Source organism: Patagioenas fasciata, chromosome Z (genome assembly GCF_037038585.1).
Source record: "Patagioenas fasciata isolate bPatFas1 chromosome Z, bPatFas1.hap1, whole genome shotgun sequence".
Lineage (NCBI taxonomy): Eukaryota > Metazoa > Chordata > Aves > Columbiformes > Columbidae > Patagioenas > Patagioenas fasciata.
In genome coordinates, this window is record NC_092560.1 from 48,249,756 (window position 1) to 48,276,496 (window position 26,741).

The window sequence follows — 26,741 nt, forward strand, 5'->3', positions numbered from 1 at the left end:
TTGAATGTGAGATTGTCTTTTATAGTGGTAGACATTTCTGGTTCCTTTAAAAACATATTTTTCATTTGTTGACCTGATTATATTGCCAGTACCTACTGCAACTTTGCTCTACTGCTAACTTCCAAGACATACTTGAGAAATTAAAGCATTATTTCAGCCCAGTGTCACTTGCATTAAAACAAGTTGTACCCTTTAACTATACACAGGATTACTACATCCTGTTTAGTAAGGACAGATAAATACCTTTATTTAACTGTTCACAGGGTTGTTGTGTCCTGTCCAGTGAAGACAAATAAACAACGGAAAGTAAAAAAAAAATAAATAAAAAAAAAAAATAAAATAAAATCCTGGTCCTGAATTCTTTCATTAGATCAGTATTACACTGAATTCATGGCAGGAGCAGGTTTATCATTGGTTATACTACTGCTTTTCAGGAGTAAAATAAAACTGACCTAAAGTGACTTCCTTTACGCTATGGTGCATCTTTGTTTATGCAGCTGTAAAATGAGAAACACAAAACTACTTAGAATTGTGTTTTTATTAATTTACTAACTTCCATGAAGCCTATTAACAAAAAGCCCTGGAGAAAGCTGAAGGCACACGATTTTGCAAGTTAAGAAAAGCACAACAGCTTCTCGAATATGAGAGCAAGACACCCCTTAGGAAACTGGGATTTTGTTGGTTTGTTTGGCAACACTGGGAGAGTGATGAAGGGAAGCATCTTGATAAAGGTCTACGCTGTGCTGTCTGGCAAAGGACTAGGCATCGTCAGCTTTATGAAAAGCCGATACACACAACATGTACGGTCGGCATCTGGGTCTCAGTACTGTGCCCAAAACCGGTCTATCGGATAGCCAATCTCCGTTTTTAAGGGCTAACGCTCAATGCACCTGCTCTGCAACAACATCTCAATTAGTGCAACAGATTTCAAGGCATCGGTATTAAAAAGTCAGTTTTGACTAGAATTAGATTTATATCCACGCACACACACGGGGTTACAGGACTGATCCACACTTTGAAACACTCAGCGGCGAAGCCAGAGAAGCTCCACGCCTCGCTCTGCGCTCCCCCGGGCGGGACCGGGAGCCTCCCGCCGTGCCGCTCCGGGCCACGGGCAGGGCGGCAGACAGCACCCAATTAGGCTGCGGGCTGAAGGGCGGAAAGCAAAAAAGACAGAGAGAAGGGAGAAATCCGGGCGGCGGGCGGGGAGAGGTACCCACTCAAGCGGACAGGCATGCAGTATTGACTAATCTGCTTTGGCTGGACCCCAGCTCAGCTGGCCAAAAAAGCCCTTTCTCCCGCGGTGGTGGGAGTCTACCTGGGATTCCCTAACGATTCGTGCTGAAGAAGGATTCCCCGAAAACGAGCACGAACTTTCTCTGAAACTGAGCTGAGGCTGGGCTTGAAACTTCGGCAGCCGTGCCTGAGGCGGGACTGGAGGCGCGCCGAGGTGTGGCTCGGCTGGGCTCGGCTCAGCTCAGCTGTGCAAGTGTGAGCCCCATGCCCCTGCCCCGCCGCGCTCCGGGCGCCGCCGCCGTCCCGGCTGGGGCTTCCTCAGAGGCTCCCGGGGCACCTTCTGTGAAACACTTTCGCGGGAGCCGGGAACACCTGATAGGGACCGTGGCAAAGGCGCCGTTGTCGTTCCTCCTCGGAAAAAGGGTTCCGGGGGCTCCTCGGGGCGAGGGAGGCAGCGAGGCCATGCCTCCTCCCACCAGCCTCCCCCAGTACCCCGGGCATCCTGGTCCTCAGTGTCCGGGTTAGCCGGCTGCTCCGTCAGCTAGGCTGTCCCCACGGCAGAGCAAATCACCCTCTGCTGCCCATCTCGCCTGCACTCCCTGCAGCCTGCGCAAGCGAAGGGGCTCCCCGGGGAAAGTGGTTTATTGGGTAAAACGTTCATCTTCGAGAAAACAAACAAAAAAATAACCAAACAAAACCACCACCAACAACAATAACCTCTAGGCGGCATAAGGAAAGGACCACCCGCTCCCGCACTAGCGTGTTAAAATGACGCACTAGAGATGTCCCCTGCCACCTCAGTATGGAAGATATGAGCGTCCAGCTCGGGTAGTCCATCTGCAGGTGCCCTGAAGCATTTTGTCTCGTCTTTGGGAGAAAACTGCGTGTTCCTGCAAAAGTCCACACTGAAGGTGGACCCCACGCAGTTATGGGAAGGGCTATTCACACTTAATTCATGCAAGATTGACTGTTGTGGAGTTTATTGTTTGCTTTTGTTTTGTTTTGGCTTTGGATGCTGCGGTTGATTATTATTCATTATCCCGGGTTTCTTTTTGAATCAGTGACACATCTTCAAGTCTGAATAATTATTATTTACAGTTCTGGAAAGAGGTGCATGAGACGTCCAAATGAGCCCCGGTTATGGAATTGGAAACCTTCATTTCCGTAGGCGTACAGGTACATATATGAAGGCAGCAACGACCTGAAGCCCAGCAGGAGAAAAACGTGTAAAGACACCATGTATAATCACAAGGGTAACCAACCAGTTTTTCTAGTGCTCCCTAAGCACCAGCATCCCTTTCTTCAGACCTGTCCTCCGTGCCTTGCCGGGTCACGTAGCGGTGCAGGAGAATTAACCTTTGGCTTTTTCTTACACAGTCTTTTGTGGTTTGATCATCTTTCTTGAGATCGCCGATTTACCGCGGGGATCCACCTACAATTTCAGCCTCTGTAACCACGACGAGATACAAGAGGATCTCCTAAACGTTTTGGATCCACACATGACCTTTGAAAAAGAGGTTGGTGGTTTCTCTGGTGGCATCGTAGGGAAACTGTCGGGACGGCACTGCCTCCACGATTTTACCCTTGACCGCTGCTAGCTACTTTCTGAAAATCTCGATTAGCAAGCCAGGCGTCGGCTAGTTTAGTAAACCGGTGCCTGTGAAACCGGACGGGGAAGTTCTCTCTTACTCTCCTCCGGCGACCTTCCTAAAATGGGCTTCGCTGGAGCTGGGACTGACAGGGACGGAGAACAAGAGCCCGGGCGGCTGCTGCCAGAGCGCTACCCGACCCTTCCCGGCCCCTTGCAGACCCGCCCGTAGGACTGAGAGTCGCTTATGTAATGCTTCACCGGTGCTGAAGATGGTATCACGGTTGCAAAGGTGATGAGCAGTTTAGAAGCTACGCGGATGGTTCACACGCGCACCGGCGCGCAGCAGAAGGATCAGGCGGCGGCTTCCGGGGCGGCGGACCCTGTGAGCAGCCCGGCCGCGGGCTCAGGCGAAGCAGCGCAGCTCGGCCAGCGCAGCCTGGCACCGGCTGCTCACCGCCGGCGCCGCCGAGTCCCGTCGCCGCGCACAACCTGCGCGGCCCCGGGGGAGAGTGGCAGCGCGCCGGGTCAGTAGGGACGTCCGTTAACAGGATGTCCGAGGCGACCGGGCGACGACGACGCCAGGCGCCGTGGCTTTAACGAGCATTCCCTGTTGTTATTTCTCTCCAGGAGCTACAACTCGATTTTCACACCTGCCAGGACGCGCCTCCCCTGCCGGCGGGCCTGCAGCAGTCCGAGGTTCGCCCGGGTGCACGCGTCCCCCGGCGGTTACGGGGCATTCCCTTTCCATTAAAAAAAGAAAGGGAGAGAAAAAGAGGGAGAACGGGAGGGAGCGGAGAAGAAAGTGGAAAAAAGGGGGAAAAGGGTGGGGAGGGAAAAACGCAAAAAAGGGAGGAAAGACGGGAAAAAGAGAGAGAAGATAAAAAACGGGGGGGGGGGAGAAAAAGGAAGGCGAGCAGGGAGAAGGGGGCGGGGATGGGGAGCGAGCGGGGAGAAAGGGTGGGAAACCTTTTTTTAAGCATGCGTGGGAAGGCGCTGAAGGAAAAGGGGGTTGAGGGCTGACGGCTCCGGCAGGGCTGGGGTCGCGGCCCGGGGCCGTGACCGCCCGTCTGCCCGCAGGACTCCCGGCGGGCGGAGCGGGCGGGCCGACTGCTGCAGTGCGCTCTGGAGCGGGCGTGGGGCTGCGGCCGCCGGCCGGCGCTGTGGCGCAGCACCCTCTCCGTCGTGCAGCGGCACTGCCCCGGCTACCGGCCGCCACAGGTGGGTGCGGGACCCGGGTCGACGGCGGGGCAGCCCTGCCGCGGGGAGCCCGGGACGGTGCCGGGACGCTAACGCGTGTGCGGTGGCAGGGCGCCGCGGCCGGGAAGGCGAGCCGAGTCCCGTGCGACGAGAGCAAGGCCCACGAGCTGATGGCGGTGTGGAGAAGCTACATCAATTTGGGATAGGGGGCTTTTTATATTTTTCCCCTCCGTCGGACTTTGCTGAATATTTATTGCCGCCGTGCAGTCATCGCAACGAAACCATCCTGCGGGTTGTCTTTTGTTATTTTTTTTATATATAACTTATTAAACACAAAACACCTTGGGAAATCCAGAGGTTGTTGGTGCGGGTGGCCGGGGCGCCCCGCGGCCCCGACGGGATGGGCCGCTGGAGGCCGGTTCCGAGCGCTCCGCTCCCGCTGCGGCGGGGCTGGCCCCGCACCCGCAGCCTGAGCCGGGCCTGGTTCTTTGTGAGCGGGGGGCGGCGAAAAAAAAAAGGAGGAAAAACGATCACTAGGTGCTTTAGGGCTCTGCAGACGCGCTGGCGGGTGGAAGCCCCTGCATGCGCTGGCACCGCGCCCGTCGGGCTGGCAGCGCTGACGCTCCCGTGCGCGCCTTGCCGGGCCACCCGCGTCCGAAGCGGGCACCGGGGACAGCGTCTCAGCCACAGAACATGGGGCTGCCGGGCACCGCCGCCCCGGTAGCGGAAGTGGCGCGGCGGCGGGGACAGCTTTCGGCGGAGCGCCGGGGCGGGTGGCCGGAAGCGGGCGGGGGGTGACACGCTTCCTGTGCACGGACGGCGGGCGCGTGCAGGCGCGATGGCGCGTGAGGGTGGCGGGTTGTTCGCAGGTTTCCGCGTGCTCGGCCGGTTCAGCGGCCACGTGCCGCACGTGCTGCGCTACCACGGCCGCCACCGCGAGTTCTACTTGGCCACCGCCGTCGGGCGCAGCGTCCACACCTACAACGTGAGTATGCGGCCTCCCGGCCCTCTCCTTTCCCCTGCCTCCTTTCGTGGCCCGCGTTGGGCCTTGAGGAGACTGGGGCCCAGCGGGCGACCCGTCCGGGCCCCCGCCTCACCCCTTCCCTGCTGCTTCACCTGCCGCCGCCTCGCTGTCGTGAAGCGGGAGCGTGTGCGGAGGGCCGCGGCGCTCGCCGGCAAGCGGGGCTGCTCGCCGGTAGGAGGCGGAGGGGGAAGCTGCTGAGGGAACGGGCCTGTTCCGCAGCGCGCGGCTGCGCGGCCCGGCCTCTGTAGCGCGGCCTGTCCGCCGGGCGAAGGAGCAACCAGGCGCTGAAGCTTTTTCTTCGTCGCTGGATAAACCAGACCTCGCCGGCGGTTTGCCGTTCTGAGAGGCAATCTGTTAGGCTGTGTTAAAACTTCTGCTGTTTGGAAACTGATGAGCCTAATTCACTTCTGCAAGTGAGAGCTTGTGAGATTGATTCACTTATTGCTGTATCACAGAATCACAGAATGTTAGGGATTGGAAGGGACCTTGAAGGATCATCTAGTGCAATCCCCCTGCTGGAGCAGGAACACGTAGATGAGGTTACACAAGAATGTGTCCAGGCAGGTTTTGAATGTCTCCAGAGAAGGAGACTCCACAACCCCCCTGGGCAGCCTGTTCCAGTGTTCTGTCACCCTCACTGAGAAGAAGTTTCTTCTCGAATTTAAATGAAACCTCCTCTGTTCCAGTTTGAACCCATTACCCCTTGTCTTACCATTGCTTGTCACCGAGAGGAGCCTGGCTCCGTCCTCATGACACTCACCCTTTACATATTTACAGACATTAATGAGGTCACCCCTCAGTCTCCTCCAAGCTAAAGAGCCCTAGCTCCCTCAGCCTTTCCTCATAAGGGAGATGTTCCACTCCCTTCATCATCTTTGTTGCCCTGCACTGGACTCTCTCCAGCAGTTCCCTGTCCTTCTTGAACTGAGGGGCCCAGAACTGGACACAATATTCCAGATGCGGTCTCACCAGGGCAAATGTATGATAAAAGAATTTTCAGTGTATGGAAATATCAACAAAGAACTGAATGAAGTGATTATGTTGAACAGCAGACTGCAGACAGCACAGATCTTCCTGTGCCTCTGTGGTGGTCTGTTAAGTGTTCACTCTTGTCAATCTTGTCCACAGATATTGAAATATAATCATCATCACTGGTCAAAGATGAATGTAATTGAAGCAAATTCTGTGTGAACAGAGATAAGATAATAACATAGTGTGATTGTAGTGGAAATAAAGTTGAAGGAAAGATAATGTGAAAATTTACCCAAGCTCTGCAAGGTGTCTAAATTTGTGCTTCATTTCCTGTGCATTAGCGTGAAGTACATCAAGAAGTGCAACTTATTCTTGCTGAGTGGTTCTCTTTTGGCAAATACATTTCCCCATTCCTTTTGACTGTTGTCTGTGGGTTTTCCAGTAGATACTGTTGAAATCAAAGATGAATAGTTTTTCTGTCTTGTGAGGCTTACAAATTGATTTTGTCATCTAGGCTGATTCCTGGAATTTTGAATTTCTGTTTATGGCAAATGCATTGCAACCAATCACTAAAAATGCCTTTTTAACATTATTGTTGCAGGTGAAGAAGCTTGGTATTGTTGCTGTGAGTAAGTATGCGCAGATCATTCATTCTTGATTTTCTTTTTTTAACGTGTCTGACATTTACACTCAATTCTCAACTCAAAAAAAGGAAGATTAATTGTATCAGTATTTGCACTGAAAGATGTTGAAAAGAGTCTCAGAAATATTGAATATCATTTTGGGAGTTGGACTGCTGTTGCAACTGTAGCTTATTTCTAATAGGGATATACCTTGTGAACCTCCTGTGCTTGTCATCTTGTTCTTCCAAGAGCACCCCTAGGCCTTAAGGAGTGAGCAGTGAATAAAGCTGTCAATTCCAGATCCCTCTTTGTTGTTGTTTTTGTGGTAACTAGAAGGCTATGTTACCAGAAGAAAATAATTACAGGAACGAAACAGGTGTGGATGGGACTGAAAGTCTTCAGGGAGTGTTAAAAATTGGCTGGTCTGCTAGATACAAAGGATTGAAATGATGGCTTGACATCCAGTTGGCAGTTGGTAACAGAGTGGTACCCCGGGTGTCAACAGCAGGGCCTGTGTTGTTCAGAACCTTTGCCAACAGCCTGGCTGATGAGACAGCGTGCACTCTTAGTAAAAACTTGTAGATGATACTATGTTAGAGGGAGTAGCTGACACCCAGAGTGGTGCACCTCACTGCAGGGAGGTGCTGCAAAACACTAGGCCTAGGCCAACATAAACCTTGCAAAGTTCAGCAAGGGCAAGTGCAGAATCCTGCACCTGGGACAGAACAAGCTGGGAACTGACTGGCTGTGTGGCTTCTTGCTGAGAAGGAGCTGGGGCTGTGCTCATGCCAGGTTGAATGTGGACCAAAAATGCAGTAACTGTGATTAAGGCAAGCCGTGTTCTGAGCTACGTTAGGAATGCTGCCAGCAGATCAGGGCAAATTGTTATTCTCCTGTACTTTGTGCTGATGAGGCCATATCTGGACTGCCATACCCAGTTAGTGTGGTTCTCCCCTTCCCACCACTCGCGTTTCTCTTTTAGGAGGGAAGCTGAGGAACTGGGGAGTGCCAGGGGCCTACACCACTCAGTATGACGGGAGTCATTGGAGTAACTGGAGTTGTTTAATCTCACAGAGGGAAATATATGGGGCAGTTTAGAGGCAGCCTGTTACCTCAAGGGCTGTTATGAAGCTGGCAGACCTGAATTTGTGGTGGTAGACAGAGTAAAAAGGGGCAGCGGCCACAGTTTGCAGCTTGAGGAGGTCACAGTGGAGGTCAGGAAAAATGGCCCTGAGTAAGAGGGAACTGTAGTACAGTGTAGAGCTTGAGTGATCTCCTTCTCCAGAAGTTTTCAAGACTCAGCTGGGCATAGCTACAGTTAACCTGATGTAGTACTGGTGATAGTCCAGCTTTGGGAGGAGCTGGATGGGAGCTTGAACTAGATGATTTCCAAAGGACCCTTCCATCTGACATTTAGATGATACAGTGAGATGGCACGCTGTCTTCAAAAGTAGGTTTACTTCTGTATACCACAAAGTTTTATGCAGACATCGTAAAATATTTTTCATCAGCAGAGCACCTATAAACTTGAGAATAAATGTCACACAACCGGGACTAGATCTAAAAGGTCAGCAGTGAATAGTTACAGAGGTAAACACATTAATGTAACTTCTGGTTTCAGTTTACAAAATCATAATAACATTGTATATGCTGCGAAATCCATTTTGGTGGACTACATCTTGTGACAGACATACTCATTTAGGGGTTTTGAGAAACTGAGGTATTTCCATACAAAATTGGAATTGGAAAAAATAAACAATGTGCCTCTGTGGTGTTGTTGGTTTATTGATGTTATGTGGTTGGTGCTGTGAACTTTTAGCTGGGGTGTGCCTAAAACTCTTTAGGCCTAAGCAGATTTGCATACAGCTTGTGTGGAGTACCGGGTATCTGTAACCTGATTGTAGACTTAAGTCACTTCAAAGTCTCTATGGGAAGGTGTCTAAGGTGTTCAAACAAATGAAACCTCTCATGAAGTGCAGTCTTTTTCATTTTCTTAGTTTAGTTTTTCCCATTGAAGCTCTGCTGCAGTACAGCAAAGGATACAGGATTCTTTGTGTCTGATAATAATTCGTAATACAAAGCATTATTGTGGGGAATGCATGTGTGATCATTTGTATCATAGACGTACTCATACAGTGACTGATTTTTGATCTAGTATTTCTCCATACAATCATTAAGTGCATTTTTATATTTCCCTAGATTGAGAGTACTTTTCCCTAGTGTATTTTTTTCAGTTTTCTACCATTTGGGACCATACCAGCAGCTTCTCAGTGTGATCTGGAGCTTTGACTCTCTTGCCATCTAAGCTAGTAAAGCAGCAGATCACAATAAATAGTAGATAGTCTTTCTGAACCATTCACAAGGTGGAAAGTGAGATCTGTTCTTAGAACGGTAAATTCCTCGTGTCTTCAGATATATTCAGGAAGTGTGTGCAGTAGTGCATCCAGGTCTGCAGAATGACTTCACATAATATGCAATTACTAATGCTGAGACCTTGATTTATCATCTGTCTTTCCGGTACAGTGGGCTGTGGGGCTCCGGTAGTCCACGTAAGTGTTATGTTGGGATAACTTCTTTATAAGCCCCCACAAAGCTAACACATACTTTTACTTACCATGATAGTTCAGTAATTTGTAATAGTTTTTCAACACTTTGTCATGTCAATCTGATGTTATTTATGTTGTTTTTACCAGCACGATGTTGTTTACAGTAGTATTTTAATTATCTGAAATGTGTGCATTTCTCTAAGAAATTTAACAGAACATTCAACAGGAGAGCTTTCTTGGTGGGTCACCATGCTAAATAAATACACTGTCAGATTTTCTCTTCAGTTATGAACCTGAAACTTGTTGAACTTTTCTTCTCTTTGATTAACAGGTAATGCTTTGCCACAAGACATTACATGTTTGGCAGCAGACCGCATGTTGATATTTGCTTCATATGACAACATTCTCCATGCTTTTGCCAGGAACAAAGAGGTTGTTATTAGTTTACTTGTTGGTTAGTAGTACAAAACATTGTGTATTGTTTGTTTTTCCAATATGGTTACTTTTCTACAAACATCTATTTTTGCAGATGTTTGGTACTTTCAATTTTAGGAAACAAAAACTGTGGAAGAGGGAATAAAAAACTTAAAACGGGAATGTAAGAACAAATTCTGTAATGGCCGACCTGTGTTTTCTATATTAATTATAATAATAAAGTGGTTACTTAAAGATAAAAGATAAATTGATAATTCACATAAATGTATTAAAAGTAAACTAAATAATTACAAATATTTAGTTAAAGTATTTTTGCCAACAGTTTTAGATATCAGAGGAAATGATGTGTCTTCCGCTTGAAGTTGTGTGGCATTTCCATGTATTTTATTTAAACTTGTTGCTGATGTGTTAGTGGTCCTCAGGTATTATGTTAACATGATATGCTACCTGAACAGCTTATACTGAAAACATTTCTATTTTGAAATTGTAGGTGGTTCATACCTATGAAGGTCACAAAGCAAAGATACACCTTCTGCAGCCTTTTGGTGATCATGTTATCTCCGTGGATGTTGATAATGTTCTTATTGTCTGGAATATAGAGTCAGAAGGTAAGAGACACTTTATTTTTGTTACTACTTTATAGGATAGCATTGTTAAGCATTCAATAATTTTAGAAAAATATTCTTTAAAATGCCCATGTTCAGAGTAATTTATTCCTAAAAAAGAAAAACATCCTTAAGCGATAGGGCAACTTAAACAGTCATCTGAAGTCCTAATCCTGCAATAATTTTTCAGGAATGGATCCTGCAACACGTGCAGAGACCCAGCAAGGTTCCATATAGGTGTAAAGAAATGTGCTTGTATGGAAATTGTGTTTTAGTGTTCCATTTTCTGGGAAAGGCTGTGATATAGCAGCTTTGGCACCATCTCTGAAATCCTGTAGTTCCTTGATATTTACCAGTCTGGGTAAGACGAAATTCTTAAAAATAATCTTTTGATGGTGTCACTATCTCTTCATGCTTTTGTAAAATACCTTATGAAATCCTGCTTCAGTTTCCTGAATCTTATTCTTTAGAAAGCATTCTCATTGTTTTGACTAGTGTCATTCCCTGGATGCTGGGTTTCAAAAGTGTCCGCAAACAGGGTTTAGAGATCTGGAGTTGCTATAACAAGCAAAAGCCATGCTAATCAGATGAGGTGTTTTGCCTAGGCAGGAGCAGGAATCCTTCAGAAAGATATAAATCACTACCATTTTGCCAGCATTGTTGTGCTAGATAGGCTTATAAGAAAAAACTATACCTTCAAGGTAGCAGATGTTGTAATGTAAACAAATTTAGCCTGTCCGGTTACTCATTAGCTAATCCTTTAATGCAAGAAACACCACTTATGAGATTTGTACAGGGTAAACATCAGTTCTACCTTTACATTTGCAAAGGGTGGCACGCCTGCAGATTTATAGGGGCAGCTGCACTAACATAGTTTCTTACTTTTTTCCAGAGGAGTATCTTCAAGTGGATTTTGATAAGGCCACTTTTGCAGTTTCTGCAGTTCTGCATCCCAGCACCTACTTGAATAAAATTCTCCTTGGGAGTGAACAAGGAAGCTTGCAGCTATGGAATATAAGATCCAAGTAAGATTCTTAGTAACTTGGATATCATTCATGCTCCAAGTAGTTTCATATGCAACAAATAATACTTTTAAGGACAGTAGGTTTTGAATATGGTATCTTTTAATGAGTCCTTTGGCACAAGTTTTCACTTGGTCTGTCTCCAGGAACAAAAAATGCTGCTGCTCCCTGAATGCTGATGCCTTTCAAATTGTGCGTTGTTTACTCTCTCTGCAAAATGTCAGGGATTGTTCAGGAGTTCTTTTTTTTTTTTTCTTTTAATTTCTTGGAAACATGTAGCTTTCCCATTAAAATAATTAAAATAATATTAAATGCATGTTTAGGCTTTCTACCTCCCTCCTTCCAAGCTTAATTTTTTTGTCCAAGGAATTGCTGGCAGGTAGTGTGGAGGTAATTACTAGCATTTGATCTTTGTACTCAAAAAGGAGATGTGCAGGCATGTAGTTGTCTCTCATGAAAGTTTGAGCTTCAGTGAACTTCTTTGCATGTTAATGTACATACTTCAAATAGGTGTTAGTTTAACCTGCATAGTTCAGTTTTGTTTTCATAACTATTGTATACTCTAAATGATGTCATTGCTGTTTTTGTGTTTTATATTCTAATGTTTTGGAGATGCCATATATGTTATGTAAATCAGGAAGCAGGAATAACCTACAAATACAGAAAAGTAAATGTATCTACTTATAGTACTCTTACATCTTTTCAATGCCTGTTGCAGCATCTGAGATGCAATACATCCTAGGTGAAAAAAAGTCTTCCTTATATGACTTAGTTTCTCTTCTAATTGTGTAAAAACGTATGAGACTGTTACTACTCTCTTAGCAATGTTGCTGTGTTAAGCAATTTCTATTTTTGATTGTTTGTTTCCTGCACAGATTATTTTGTATGTAGGCATGGACATAATTAGACAAATAAATTGAAAGAACTGAGGTTTGATGATCTTTGGCAAGAAAGGAAAGTGAAAGGTGGTAACACATGGCTGCAAGCTCTCTTAAGAGTAACAACCTGTATTTGTGGTGATGGAATAACTTTTTAATTCTGTCTGTTCTTAAATACTGTTTTCACAATTTTACCTTTAATAAGTACTGCATGGCTGCATTGTTGGTGGACAGTCCTACTGCATGTTTTGGCTGTTACCATTTCTGAAAGAAACAAGATGAGGTGTGCTTATGCTTTAGTGTCTTCATTTAGGGAAGCTACTCTGCAAATGAAGGATTTGTTTTTATTAGAAGTTGGACCAAGACTGTTTTTTTATGTTGATGTTAAGAATTTTGAAGAGGTGTGTTAAGAGCAGAAATGCATGGGGAGCAACTGGTGTAGAGAGGTCTTCCTCCCTATTCATATTATGTAGTTATGTCACCTTTGAGGTAATGAGGGTTAACTGATTTATGCTTTTCATTTATTTCTTTCCAGCAAACTCTTATATTCATTTCCAGGATGGCACTTAAAAGTCACAACTCTTGAACAAGTTAGTATTTGCTATATCTTTTTTTCTGACATCGCTGGTCAAGAATAGCAAGCAAAATAATGTTTAGAATTACAGCAATAAAGATGGCTTGTATTCTGTATGGTAATTTTAATAAACCTCTCTTGAGCATTTTAGACATTGAAGAGAAGTAGACTTGAAGGCTTAAGATCTGCCTTTCCTCTAGTCCTAGTTCTGCTGCATTTAGCATCTTAACTGTTTTGTGTTCATCATGTCCGTTGTCTTTATTCACTGAATGATATAACAAATTAACAGGAACAGTTGGTTTTCAAGTCTCATGTGTATCGTGTAATTTCCATTACACTGGTAGCTTTTTGCTAAATTTATTTTGCTTTGGAGGTTAATCAAATGTAGATTTTGCTGGTTCAGTAAAAGATTTTATAATTGTATTTGCTGTAGTTTTGTAGATATAAAAATTAATTAAAACTCATATGTAGCATTGATGACAGCTTTGAAAATGGTCTGCAGTTGTCCTGGATGAAACTTGTAAACATGTTGGTGTGTGGAAGGGTGCATAATAGTCTACCAGAACTACTGAAAACTTAGCTGTTTTTCAAAGGAGTTCCAGCTTCTGGGAACAGAATTGTTTCCTCCAGTGGAGACAAAGAGCAAAATCTTGCATCTCTCATTTTTTGTTTAGATTTATCAGTTGTGTGTCAAGGTAATATAGATAGAAGGTCTTATGCAAGTTACCTTATTTCTTTACTCTTTGTCCTGGACTTAGATACATTATTTTGTACGTATAGATATTACTAGTGTAGCAACAAGCTTTTCCTTTTTCATTTCAGTTCGTGTTCAATTTTTCTTGCAGGCTCCAGCAGTGGATGTTGTTGCGATTGGTCTTGTATCAGGTCATATAATTGTACATAATATTAAGTTTGATGAAACTCTGATGAAATTTCAACAAGACTGGGGTCCCATCACAGCAATATCTTTTCGTACAGGTAAGTCTTAGCATTTTTAGTGAAATTACGTATATAATCACTAAAACTAAAATATGTTTTGATAAGGCATTTCAGAAGCAAAATTTGGGCTAGGAGTTTTGGTTTTTAAGTGCCACAGATAATCTGGAAAATTTACCAATAAGTGAGGGAGATCATGCGTCTTCATCATAGTGGCTGTTTTATGGTGGTTTCTTGTGTAGTGACTCAGTGGACAGGAAGTGTGTCCTACAGGAGTCCTTTTTCAAAGAAAAGAAAGACAGTTTATGTTTACAGTGTGCCAAGAGCTAGCACAGTACAGAGTTACATCAGAGTTAGTGCAGAGTAGTGAGTACACCGGAAGTTAGTATCCAGCACTACTTCTCAGTAGTGTCTTACCTCTCCAAAACAAGGTTACAATGTTCATAGTTGAGTGACTACCAAATAGCTGTTACTAGGGTACCCTGTTTATATTCAGAGCTTTTATTTTTATCTAACAAGTGTCAACTAATTACTGAAGCTAGTTATTTTAATATTGATCGTGCCTACAGAGCTGGTGATATTGAATCTAATATCTTATTTGAATAGAAAAAACATACTAATCTTAACAGAAAATAGATTTTAGACCCCATTGAGGAAGAATGCTACTGGAGAGGCTTGTGGAAAGGCTTGGGAGAAATGGAAAGAGTACCTTTTTTGTCAGCCATTTAGGTTGAAATGTTAAAAAGGTTAGATAATTTCCTTGCCTGCTTGAATGCGTGGGTTTCAGATGTCCTCTAATCTCCCTTTCTTCCTGTCTTTATAGTTAGGAAGTCTAGTGTAATTATAACCTGATTGTTTTGAACTCATGTACTCATGTTACTCTTTGATTAAATAAAATGAACTTGGCATATTTCCATATCTGGGAAGCTTTACTGGAAAAGAAAACCCCAGGACGGTCTGATTTAGTTATCTATGATGTGTGTAATTGCAAATGGGAAACTACCTTCTTCTTTGGTTGGAGTGAAAAGATTATTTACCAGTTATGCATGATATTTGGTGGACTTCTATCTGGATATGATGTTTTAAAACTTACTTGAATATTTGGAGTATGTTTTTAGGAGTTAGTATGATGTGTCTATCTCCTTAATATTAGCCAGGATAGAGCAAATAGAACAAAATTAGAAATTCTGTGAATTGAGATTTTAATTATTGCTTAGAATGATTGAACAAACCTGTAATCAACTTCTGGAATTTATTTTTGGAAGCTGTTGAGCCAAAAACTTTAGAAGACTTTAAAAAAGAACTGATAACTTCTAGAGTGGTGATACAGTAGCTCTCACATCCTGAATTGTGAAGGCTAATAAGTTTGGGGAAGAATCTGGGGTATAGAGTACCGTTTGAAAATGGTACAGGTACAATATCTCTTGTGCTTTCAAGCAAAACATCTAGTATCAGTTGCTGAATGTAGATACATTTGTTGTTATCTGATATGAAAAAATCCTGTTTTTATTGTCAGTGAACTTTGTTTCTTTTCTGTGTGAAATACTAAAATATTTCAGTTAAAACATCTTATTTTTATATTCAGCTTGAGATTTTTTTTTCTTGTGATTGTAGCCTTTCCTTACCTTAGTTTTAACATTTGAGAAGTCAGTAAGGATAATAAGCAAAGCTTTTGAACTTCTTTTTTTTTACAATTTTTTTTTGAGCAGATGGACACCCAGTAATGGCAGCTGGTAGCCCAATTGGACACATTGCTTTGTGGGATCTAGAAGAGAAGAAACTTATGTGTCAGATGGAAGATGCCCATTCCACAGCAATAGCTGGTATGTCGTTTGTCCCTGGAGAGCCACTTCTTATTACTAATGGTGCTGATAATGCTATACGGGTAAGTTACAATAGCTGCTGTTATGTTTTTTTTATTCTCATGTTGTCCTCCAAAGTGTAAATGTGTAGTTCAGATTGAAGTAACAGTTCTCAAGTGAAACAAATACAACAAAACTCAAGTTACTAAAGTTTCTGACTTTGAGTCGATCTGTAGTGGGGCAGTTTAAGGATTTACTACCATGTTGTCATTGCTTCATTTATTGCTTTGTGATAGCCTTGAAGAACAAAGCTTTGGATCCACTTTTCGAGAACTACACTTGATAGCCTGGTGTACTATCTTAGATCTTGGAACTATTTTTATAATGTTCTTGGTTACGAGTGGTTGCTGTTGATAAAAATCCCTTGTGCTGTGTGTCCTCTGATGCCATTAGCTTTCTGTGAAGCAGAATGAACAGCAAGAAGCAATCAGCTGCTATGGTGGAAGTTTCCAGAATTTTAGGTTCAAGGATGAAACCCAATGTGTGAAGTTGCTGTGCCAGCTCCCAGCTTTGCCTGTTCCACTGCCAAGAGGTGTTGTTATTGGCAAGGCAGTGTTTATCAGCTTTCTGTTTCTGCTTTTCTTTTTTGGGAGACAGGTGTGGATTTTTGATGGACCTGGTGGTACAGGACGTGTATTGAGAAGCCGAATGGGACATAGTGCACCACCAACAAAAATCAGATACCATGGGCAAAATGGAGAGCAAATTCTTAGTGCAGGTATGAATTCTCATTCTTGTTCTTCAGTCTGATTTTCTGCTGTAATAAACATGCAGAGCTAAGTGTCTTTGTTTTATTAATACAGTATATTGTGTTTCATGTGTTAGATATGTGTATTTTTGAAACACAGTAAATGATTCATGTCAACAGTGTCATTTATTACTGTATCAAATTGTTTCATGGTTTCCCTAGAGGAATGTGTATCAGCGGGTAGGCTGAAAAGTAGTTACAAGCAGAAAAACTTAAGAGGTACTTTTATCATCTGTATTTATGTGTTTGATGAAGAAAAATGTTTCCTTATCCCTAAGGAGCTATCAGTTGATCAAAATGAAAACTTCTAACAACTAGGGAAGTTCTGTTGTGACAGGGAAAAATAAACAGCATAATACATTAAGTAACTTAGGGGAGCCACTCCACTTTTTCCGGTAGTTTGAGCAAGCTTTGTGGGTTGTAGTGTCTTTGCAATTTGTTACAGCTCAATTATGTCTGTAATATATACTCCCAAGGTCGCTTGTTAACAATATATTAATCTAAAAATGTAAGAATGCGCAACTGCCCTTCCTTAGAAAATAGTGTATTTAAAAATCTATAAATACACCCCTTAGGAAATTAAGTAGTAGATCAGACTGGTTTATGGCCTGGAACAATAGAGACTCTTCACCTAATCTTTAATTACAATAGAGACTCTTCACCTAATCTTTAATTACTCTCAAGTAATGAAATTGTCTACATGGGCAACATTTGAAAACATAACATTTTGTTGAATATTACACCTAATATGGCACAGCAGTACACTGTGCTAAAACCACCTGTGCTAAAATTTCTTACTGGTCATCCAACTAGTAATTTGGATTCAGTAACTATTTACTTGATAGTAATTCAGCTTGCACCAGGTGAACCATAGTAACGATCAACAGTTGCTTAACAAATCTTCACATTGGCATTGCAGTTTACTGCTTCATTAACTGTACTGGAACGTATGGAGAGGGCACAGAGGCAACCGCTAAAGTAAAAAAGATCTCCAGCTTTGAGATCTGATGTATCTGCAGTGTAAGAAGACTGACTTTACATTCCTTTTCTGAACCAGTCGTAAGACTTTGTGCCACAGAAGTGAGGTAGCAACGATGTGGGGTGCCTTTCAAGTGCTGTTTGCTTCCTCAGGGCGGGCATCTCCACAGATTAACTTTCATCCTGCTCAACGTTTCTCTCAGTTCCCAGTACATACATCCTGCTGTACTTCTGTATCACAGCAGCAGGGAGAGGTTGCTTGAGCACCATGATTGTTCCATTCTCTTTCAGTTTTTTTTAAGTTCACTTTCACTGACTTTTTGTTTCCTTACTTGTTTGGCCTAGTAAAAATGTTTTGTGATTCTTCTGATTTTTAAAAATCATCTCAGTGACTTAACTTTGCATGCATTGTGCAGTTTCCTTTACTATTAGTTTCTGGTTCTGCTTTGTCCACATCTCCCCAGCAAAGTGCACCTCCTTGCTAGTTTCAAATTCGAGCCTTATGTCCCTCTATTAAATTAAATTCCTATTGGTTCAGTGAACATTTGTCACTGGGTAGAGGTGGGAAGTCCCATTAATGTCCTGATTTACAGGAAATATGGACAACTCAGCTTTTACCAGTTTTGCTTGGGTTAGCTTACTGGCTAACCTAGGCATAGTTCTTAACCAGCAACAGCATATGTTCTTTAGACAAAGGATACAGAAAAGAATATTGTAGTTGGTAAGGGAGTTTATGGTGCCATGGGAAAGCACTGTAAGTATTATGGAGGTATTTGCAGGAAGTATTAATAACAGTTTATTTAAGATTTTAATCATAGAAGTTTCGGAACAGCTAGATACTGTGGTGGAGAAAGGAGTGGGGAAGAGGAATTGAACACGGAGAAGATGTCCATAAAAATGGTGTTATTCTGATCATGTGTGAAGCAAAGTAGTTGGAATGGAATTCAGACCATAGAAAATTAGGCTCCATTAGGACTGCTGCTTATAATGTTTCTGCATTTTTTTCCTGGACTGGAATTTTTAGGAAATACTTTATTATGGTGTTTGACGTTTCTTAGTGTTTATCTTCTGCTTTTCTTGCTCAGATAGCTTATGAGGAAAGAGAAAGTTTATTTTTGCCCTTCACTGCTCTCTGCTAATATTTTATCAGGTCAAGATGGAACATTGCAGTCTTTTTCAACAGTGCATGACAAGTTCAATAAAAGTTTAGGACGTGGTAAGTATTTCAGTGAAAGTACAAATATTGGTGAAAAGTGCCCTAAGAAGTAATTGTGCAAACATGAGGTAAAACATTAGGCCTTATTTTCACCTGACTGTTGCATGGAAACTGTTCACCTCAATTGTTCTGCAAACTCAGTCTTTTCTGATGTATATTAAGTGTCTGGATTTGTTTGTATATGAAGTGTACAGATTTGTTTGTATTTAATAAAAGTAATTTATGTAGCCCAGCGCTGTATGTTATTTCACTTTGGGAAACGATAGACATGATTTTTGTGTTAAAAATGTATAAAGCAGTAATTGACATTTCAACATGCATAATTACAGCTTTTTACCCTATTCCTTTTCCATTTAAGTGACTAACTAATTAGTTAATTCATATTTATGGACTTTAGTTCTTTTTATTTAATGTAGAGTTTAATTTTAAAACACATTGTTCACGCAGTGCCATGGTTAAGGGACACTTTCTTGTACAGTTCAGAGAGCCTGGCATGACTAAAATAATTCTTATTTTTGAAAATCTATGTCTATATATTGATATATGTGTATTTAGATAGACTTGAATGCACAGCTGTACATTAATTGATCCTTTGGGCATAAATTTGAAATTCTTTACTCTTTGGTTATTTAAAGGGCTGGGTGTTATATATTGATTTATATAGTCATATCTGTATGACCCTGCAGGATGTCGGCACAAGATCCTGTTTAAGTGGGTTGAGTAGAATATTTGTGAATGTAATAGGCTAGTGATTTGCTCAGCATCACATGAACTTTGACAGGAACTCTATTAATAATGTTCTTAGCTTTTCAAATGCTAGGTAGCAGCAATGCTGTGTTAATGCAAGCCAAATTTTTCTAAGTTTAATGGCAACTTTACATTTAGTAAATATTCCTTTTTAAACCATTATTCTCAGATCTAGCCATGAGATTGAGACAATTTCTTTTTTAAGGTTCAATTAACAAAAAGAAATCAAAAAAGAAAGGTCTGAAGCTTGATACGATGGTACTTCCACCAATTACAGTCTTTGCTTCAGGTAAGTAGTCTGAGATACATTACAGAGCTCATCATGTCTTCATTTTTTCTTTTAACCGTCAAGACACTACTGTTTTGAAAGCCTGTGCTCTATCAAGATGACATTACTGAGATTCTTTCACCCTTCATGCGCTCTTGAGTGATAATTTAAAATCCCATTTTACCTCGTAAAGTTTTCTGTTATTGGAAAAAAAAAAAAAAAAGAGTTTTTTATTTCAAATGTCTTTATGTTTAAACTGACTCTTGGCTTGAAAATCTTCAACATAGGAGCCAGAGTCTTCTGATATATGTATTATTCCAGGCTGGAGAACCAGCTGTTAGGGAGGATGAAGATCTTTGTCAGCTGAGGAAATCTTAGTTATGGTGGTTGATTTTGATTCTCCTGTTTCTTTATTTGAGTTTTCGAAGTCAAATTTCAATTACTTTGTTAATTTGAAATTCAGTATGCAAATACAGAACCTAACCTTTTAAAGCAGAATTGCAATTATTTGCTTCATTAAAATGTGTTACTTTAGACTAATGACCTCCTCTTCAGACTTGAATTTTTTTGTCCTAAGTGTAGCTATTCTTTTGTCTTCCAAGGATGGATGGTTGATTGTTTCATATGTTGAAAGGTTTGGATTTACGATTTTGTGTAGCTGTTTAACTACATAAAGTGTCTATATTTGCAGACTTCTTGATACAGTACATACTTGTTGCAAATATATGCGTGTACATATATATATATATATATATACACATATATATATATACACTTTTAAAATTAATGTTAGACCTGCCTCCTTGATTCAGGGTAGTAGAACTACCTTGAATATGTTTGGAGACATAAGAAAACATTTATTTTAGTACATTTTAATTGGAGTTGTTTCTTTTTTGCTATATTGTCTTCGGTGAAGTGATCCAGTTTGTATCTGGTTGTTTTATTCTTTGAAGTTCTAGGTATACCCAATTTTTTGGTAATGTATATATTCCAGAAAAAAAAAAGGAAACTTGCTCATTTAGATCCCCACATATCGTATCTGACTACAAAGTTTGGGTACAGAGCTTTTGAGGAAGGATTTCCTTGAAAATGCAAAAAATGTGTTTTACTATGTGAAGCAGACTTAGCTCTTAAACCCTGCTTTAAATTTTTAATCTAGAGGCTTCTACTGCTTCAGCAACTGAAGAAGCAGTTAAAAAGGCTCAGCTGGAAATATGTATGGATTGAGCAGTTTACATAATTTAAGTTTAAATATGCTTTTCAAACAGCATAGACTCAAATATACAAAGACATGAAATATATCAAAAAATGCTTGTAGTTTTTTTAGCATTTTAGTTGCACTAGTATGTGCGCAACCGTTTGCCAGGTGATTTTTTTTTTTGAGTGGTAGCCTTTTGATTGTCCAACAAGGACACTAAATATGAACTGTTCTCCCTAAAAGTATTTCAAAGTTCTCTTTCTTACAATATCAGAAGAGCTGTTTGATTTTAGAATGATTGTTTCTAAAAGGAGTGTGTTACTTTGCAGAAGTGGCACATCAGAGTGACTGGGATGGTATTGTTGCCTGTCATCAAGGGTATATAACCTGTACAACCTGGAACTATCAGAAGACTTCCATGGGAGCTCATAAACTGAGACCAGAAGAATTTAGCAAACACAAACCTATTGATATATATGCAACAGTAAGTTTATTTAGGATAATGTTTCCTCAGCATTACAGTGTATGCTATTTTGATTTCTATTTGTACAGAATCAATATATTTAGGATGAAAAAACACTCTTTAGACATGTTCTAGTTGCTTTGCAAAGTGCTTCTGCCAGTTCAGTGTCCTCCTAGCTGTTTTGTAATACATATGGTCTTAAAAATGCTGCATGTGTATTTTTTCCTTAAACATCTAGGTTAAGTGCACATTTCATTTTCTGATTCAGATAGATGATTGGTGTTTACCTTTAATCTGTTATAGTGATGTAGAGTTGACTATGACTGTGAAGATAAATTTGATCTGTGAATACAAATTGCTGAAGATTTTTTTTTTTGCCAATACAGAAAAATGTGTTTCCAAATGGCTTTTCAACTTGAGCTGAACACAATGCATGTCAGATACTCAATGAAGAAGATATATATGTTTACTAAGGTTTATGAGGTTGCAAGACAAGTAGTCACTGTGACATACTTCGTATGTTAGGCATTCATACTGCTGTATCTTGTGACAAGTTTTTTTATGACCTTATGCTTAGTAGTTAAGTGGTAGACAAGATCAATTCACTTGTAAATACTTGGTTTGCTTTTAGCTACTAGACTCTTTAGACTATATCTTTCTACAGTCATCTAGACCATTGTTTCTTTGTTTCTTACTATGTAAAGTCTGCGTGGAACTTATCCTGTTTTGAGGTGCTGTTGGCAACGTGGGCGTTCAAAGAGGTTTGCAGCCAGCATGCCTCGACTTTATTTAGGAATTTCGTTTATTGATGTATTGGTTATATATGTTAGTCATTTAGGTTACAGAGTTGATACTATTAGATATGATTTCTGATGGATGTCACTAAGTATTTAATTATCCTTTGTAAGTGTGCACTGCTGTATTTATTACTTGTTGACGATTATCCAATTTTAAGAGCTCCTCTCTCTACTTTTTAGAGATGTAATCTGTTCTGTGTAGTTTTCCTTGAGGAACTCTAATGGAAACATTTTAGTATTTTCTATTCTTGGTACGTTATATATCTTATAACAACTTTGGTAATTATATATAAGCTTAAGGAGTTGTTTTCTTAGATGTTTTGGTTTTTTCTCCTTGAAAGGCAGTGGACATTACCTCATGTGGGAACTTTGCTGTAATTGGGTTGTCAACTGGACAGGTAGATGTGTATAACATGCAGTCTGGCATTCACAGAGGGCGTTATGGCAAAAAAAGAGGTAAGAATTGCTACACTTTTAAAATACTGACTCTTAACAGAACAGCAACAACTAGGAAATATAACATAGCTTCTCAGTTGAATTGGGGAATTTTCAGTTTCTCTAATTATCCTACACTGTCCTATCTTTCCTTGTAATCAAAAGTAATTTGACAGCTACTCTGAAGGACAGGATCCCTGCTATTTTAACATCTTTCGTGTTAATATGTATTTGGTTTTAATTAACACAAAATTGTCAGTTACAAAATGGTTAGCTCTAAAATGAGATCCTCTGGCCTCGGCTCTTTTTGAGATAATCACATTTCTAGTACTTGGCTTCTTGTTATAGGGTTCTATCTCTGAGATAAATTTTCCCATCTGTTTTGTGCTCTTTGCTTAAAAATGGAAGAATACTTTAGATGCATGGGAAACTGAAATTCTAAGCAAGTCCAGTTTTTTGCATATGCTATTATTTTCAGTTGCCCAGCTGCAATCTTAGGACTTAATGCCATAGTTTTCAGACTTTACTCTTCAGTCATTACATACATGAGTATACATGAGATTAAATTTACATGTATGTTTGCTGCTGCTTCATTAGTCTGCAGCTGTGATCTGAACTTTTTTGTTGTAGAAACAAGGAAAGTGTCCTGATGAACCCTTAAAACCTTACTGGGTTTCTGAAAGCCATCTAGGATAGCAAACATGAAGTGATCTCCTAATAACGTCATTGCTTGGTAGTGGGATGAATTTTCTAAGTTTGATTACTGGCCAGTAACCCTAGCCATAGATTAAGAAATAAAATTGATCCAAAACCAGAGGAGCTATGCTTTATCTTTACACTGCAGCGTAAAGTAGCCTAGGAAAACTTCCAGACTTTGTGCCAGAACTGAAGCTTTAAATTCTGTCTGGAGTGGTCGGGCCCCCTGGTGGCATTCCGTAAGTGATTCAAAAAGTCACTCAAATTTCACATTCAAAAGAAGCTGTTCAAACTAGGAGTAGAAATAAAAGCTAGTATGCATCTTCAGTTACTCACAACTTTTGTGTTGTATCCTAGGTGCTTGCTTGAAAGCAGTTTGGTTTCTGTATTGATGAAGAAACTCCTAATATGCAAGCAGTCTTCTCAGGTGGCTTTAGAATTGTTTGTCACATGCTTACCATTCATTTAGTGTAGTTAGGTGAAGACATGGAACAGCGTCTGGCATTCTGCTGATTTCTATGCTGTTTTTGAATTCTAAAATACAACTTTCTGTTCCATTGATTTGCAGCACATGAGGGGGCCATTAGGGGGATAGCAGTGGATGGACTAAACCAGCTGATAATCACAGCTGGTAGTGAAGGATTAATTAAATTTTGGAAATTTAAAACTAAAGATCTAGTTTACTCCACTGAGCTTTCTTCTTCTCCAAGTGGAATACTACTTCACAGAGACAGGTAAGAAACTGAAGCTATTTCATGTGCATATTGTTTTGCTGAAAGTATGTAAGTCTAGGGTGACAACCAAATATTCTAATGAAGTTTAAATTTCTGATGCTTTGAAATACAACTGACTACTAGTTGACAAAACAAAATGCAAGACATTTTATTAGACTGAAGGAATGTAATACTTTTTATCTGACATCTCAGGATAAAAGATTTTTGGGATGATTTTAATACGTTTTTGGGGGTTTTTTTTGTCTCTGAGTATTCACTATCATCTGTGCTAATGATTCTTGGCAGTGGTATTCTGGGAATTGCCTTTGATGACTTCAGTATTAGTGTTTTGGATATAGAAACCAGGAAGATTGTCAGGACATTCTCGGGACACCATGGACGGATTAATGACATGGTAATTGTTGATTTGTTTTCTGTAACAGGTGACATATACAAATACCTAATTAATTTTAAAGATGGTTGATTTCTCTGCCTGTATTAAGTCACTGAGTATTATTCAGCTGTGAATAGTACAGTTGTAGTTCAGCTCTACAGCAGTTTTGGCCATGTTAGTTTCCAAGTTAATGTGTAGTGTTTGAATGGCCATGTATTTTTAGTGTGCTTTGGGATTTTACCATAACTTTGCAACAGAATAAAGCATTAGGAATAATGAAAACCACATTGAGGGGCATAAATGCAACAGGCTTAACTGTGTATATAGAAGAGATGAGTCAGGTAAATAAAACATGTAAACAGATGTGAGATTATGCAATGCACTGATAATTCCTTAATTTACATCATGTGTAGTAATACTGTGTAGTATTGATTTAAATAGTTTTAGCTTCTGGTTTAATTCTAAGTGCTTGTAATTAAGTATTTATTTGATTTCTTCAGTTTATGTTCAGTGGTTTTCACCATTAATGTAAAAGTGAGGATCAAAGTGCTTTTACTAACAGCCAGATGTATCCTGTGTCATATATTTAAACCTGTTCTGAAATAACTTCCATATTTGTCCTTTTCGCACTTTTAATAGGGTGATGTCAGTTTTGTTTTAAAATTAATTTGGTGTTGGGGAGCAATCTAATATTGAACTGTGTAAAACAGGAATCCTGTAGGGACTGACTTGTCAGTTGTGCCATTAAATTGACTATTTTATTTTAGACTTTCAGTCCTGACGGTCGCTGGCTGATAACTTCATCAATGGACTGTACCATTAAAACTTGGGACCTTCCCTCTGGATGGTGAGTCAGTTTAAAAATATAGAACAGAAATGTATTGTAGTTCCCTTTCTGTCTGTTAAATGGCAAATAGTCCTCTTGCTTAATTATCTGTAGCCAACCTGTACTTTATGTCCATGGTGTAACAACTCAGTACCCACTATTCTAGTTGTGTGTGATGCAAGCAATATTTGCCTTTTTCTAGGTATACAGAATAACAATATCCTGAAGATTTAATGATGAAACCTGGAGTTTTCATGTAGCATGAATGGCCATGAATTTCTTTTTTTTGTCTGGAAGCAGCACTATAATACAGTTGTCAAGAGATTGCTTAGGGTGAATTAATGTGTGATATACTGAAGTGTTCATAGAACCATAGAATTGTTTGAGTTAGAAGCAACTGTCAAAAAGATCTATTCCAGCCCTCCTGTGGCCAGGGGCACCTTCCACTAGATGAGGGTGCTCAAAGCCCCATCTGACAGGCCTTCAACGTTTCCAGTGGTGGGACATCCACAACTTCTCTAGGCAACCTGTTGCAGTGCTTCACCACCCTCATCATAACAAATTTCTTCTTTATACTTAACCTAAGCCTACCCCCTTTCAGTTCAAAACTATCATTTCCCTTTGTCCTGTTAATACAGGCTCTGTTAAAATATCTGTCTTTCATAGAAGCCTCCTTTAAGTATTGAAAGGCCACAAGAAGGTTTCTCAGGAGCCTCCTGTTCCCCAGGGTGGACAAACCCAGCTCTCTCAGCCTGTCTTCGTAGGCGATGTGTTCCAGTCCTCTGATCATTTTCCTGGACCTGCTCTAACTTCATGTCTGGGGGGCCCCAGAGTTGGATGCAGTTTTGTAAATGCAAGCCCGTTCTCACTTCCATTGATTTTAGCAACACAATAGGGCTTTACTTCAGTTATATTTCTCATTTGTGCATGCTTGCAACTACCAAAAATACTCTTTCATGATCCACTCTGAGTAGTCTTCTCCCATAATGATATTTGGCCAAGAAATACACAATTACACACAAGAAGGTCAGGAGCCCAGAAAAAAACATGCCAAAAAGTAGCTTGAAGTTGTGCCTGTGCATTCTTTTAGCAGTACATCAGACAGATTTTTAGTAATTTAGATCTGAATGGTTTCATTTTGATGGTTTTTTTTGTTGTTGTGATTTGATAAATAATTTGTATACTGTAAAAGTTTTCATTTTACTACGAAAAGTGTGTTGAATCTCAACAGTTGACCTATTCTTAAATGATGAATGATACTAGTCCGAAACAGGACAGGATGGGCAATAACTGTATTATTTCCAGTGTAAACAGGAGGGAAATTAACTCTCTGTTTGGACTTGTCTGTCTAACCATCTTTCCCTTCCAAAATGATAGACCTACAAAAAATCATGGCATTAATTATAAAACTTCAGAAGTGTTACTTGTATCTTTATTTAGTAGCAACACTTTGCAATAAGAATCCATTCATACTGTTTATAAAAGTAACAGTAGTTCTTGTTTGCATGTAATACATAAGTAAGTATATTGTGTCTTTTCTCCAAGTAACTGCAAGAAATTCTGGTCATGCCGAATTCTAGGCAGGTACCTGACAAACTCTGTTTTTGAAAGTGATTAGGTTAAATTGTTCTTCCAGAATTTAAAAGAAAATTTTCCTCATCACTATAGGCAGAGGAGTGTACTGAAAAGGAAGAATGACTTTTAATAAAAATCCTAGTGTAGTATATTTACTCATAAATAGAAGAACCGAATCTTGAACTG

General features: G+C 40.8%; 2 protein-coding genes across 2 annotated transcripts in view; both read left to right on the forward strand.

Annotated features, from left to right (window-relative positions):
• Window positions 1-2,899: 2,899 nt before the first annotated feature.
• On the forward strand, window positions 2,900-4,374 carry LOC139826584 (uncharacterized). The gene is made up of 4 exons (XM_071802871.1): window positions 2,900-3,351; window positions 3,455-3,523; window positions 3,905-4,045; window positions 4,135-4,374. Exons 1-4 carry the CDS (start codon window positions 3,120-3,122, stop codon window positions 4,344-4,346), a joined length of 654 nt encoding a protein of 217 aa, XP_071658972.1. The 5' UTR covers window positions 2,900-3,119; the 3' UTR covers window positions 4,347-4,374.
• Window positions 4,375-4,805: 431 nt separating this feature from the next.
• Window positions 4,806-26,741, forward strand: part of WDR36 (WD repeat domain 36) — a 32,834-nt gene continuing 10,898 nt past the window's right edge. Inside the window, exons 1-16 of the mRNA XM_065861068.2 lie at window positions 4,806-5,009; window positions 6,622-6,649; window positions 9,521-9,621; window positions 10,115-10,232; window positions 11,122-11,254; window positions 12,665-12,719; window positions 13,549-13,681; window positions 15,349-15,524; window positions 16,099-16,219; window positions 18,378-18,443; window positions 19,396-19,479; window positions 20,986-21,140; window positions 22,258-22,372; window positions 23,616-23,781; window positions 24,067-24,175; window positions 24,922-25,001. Of these exons, the coding sequence (XP_065717140.1) occupies window positions 4,863-5,009; window positions 6,622-6,649; window positions 9,521-9,621; window positions 10,115-10,232; window positions 11,122-11,254; window positions 12,665-12,719; window positions 13,549-13,681; window positions 15,349-15,524; window positions 16,099-16,219; window positions 18,378-18,443; window positions 19,396-19,479; window positions 20,986-21,140; window positions 22,258-22,372; window positions 23,616-23,781; window positions 24,067-24,175; window positions 24,922-25,001 (1,787 nt within the window). The 5' untranslated portion in view covers window positions 4,806-4,862. The remainder of the gene's footprint in view (window positions 5,010-6,621; window positions 6,650-9,520; window positions 9,622-10,114; window positions 10,233-11,121; window positions 11,255-12,664; window positions 12,720-13,548; window positions 13,682-15,348; window positions 15,525-16,098; window positions 16,220-18,377; window positions 18,444-19,395; window positions 19,480-20,985; window positions 21,141-22,257; window positions 22,373-23,615; window positions 23,782-24,066; window positions 24,176-24,921; window positions 25,002-26,741) is intronic.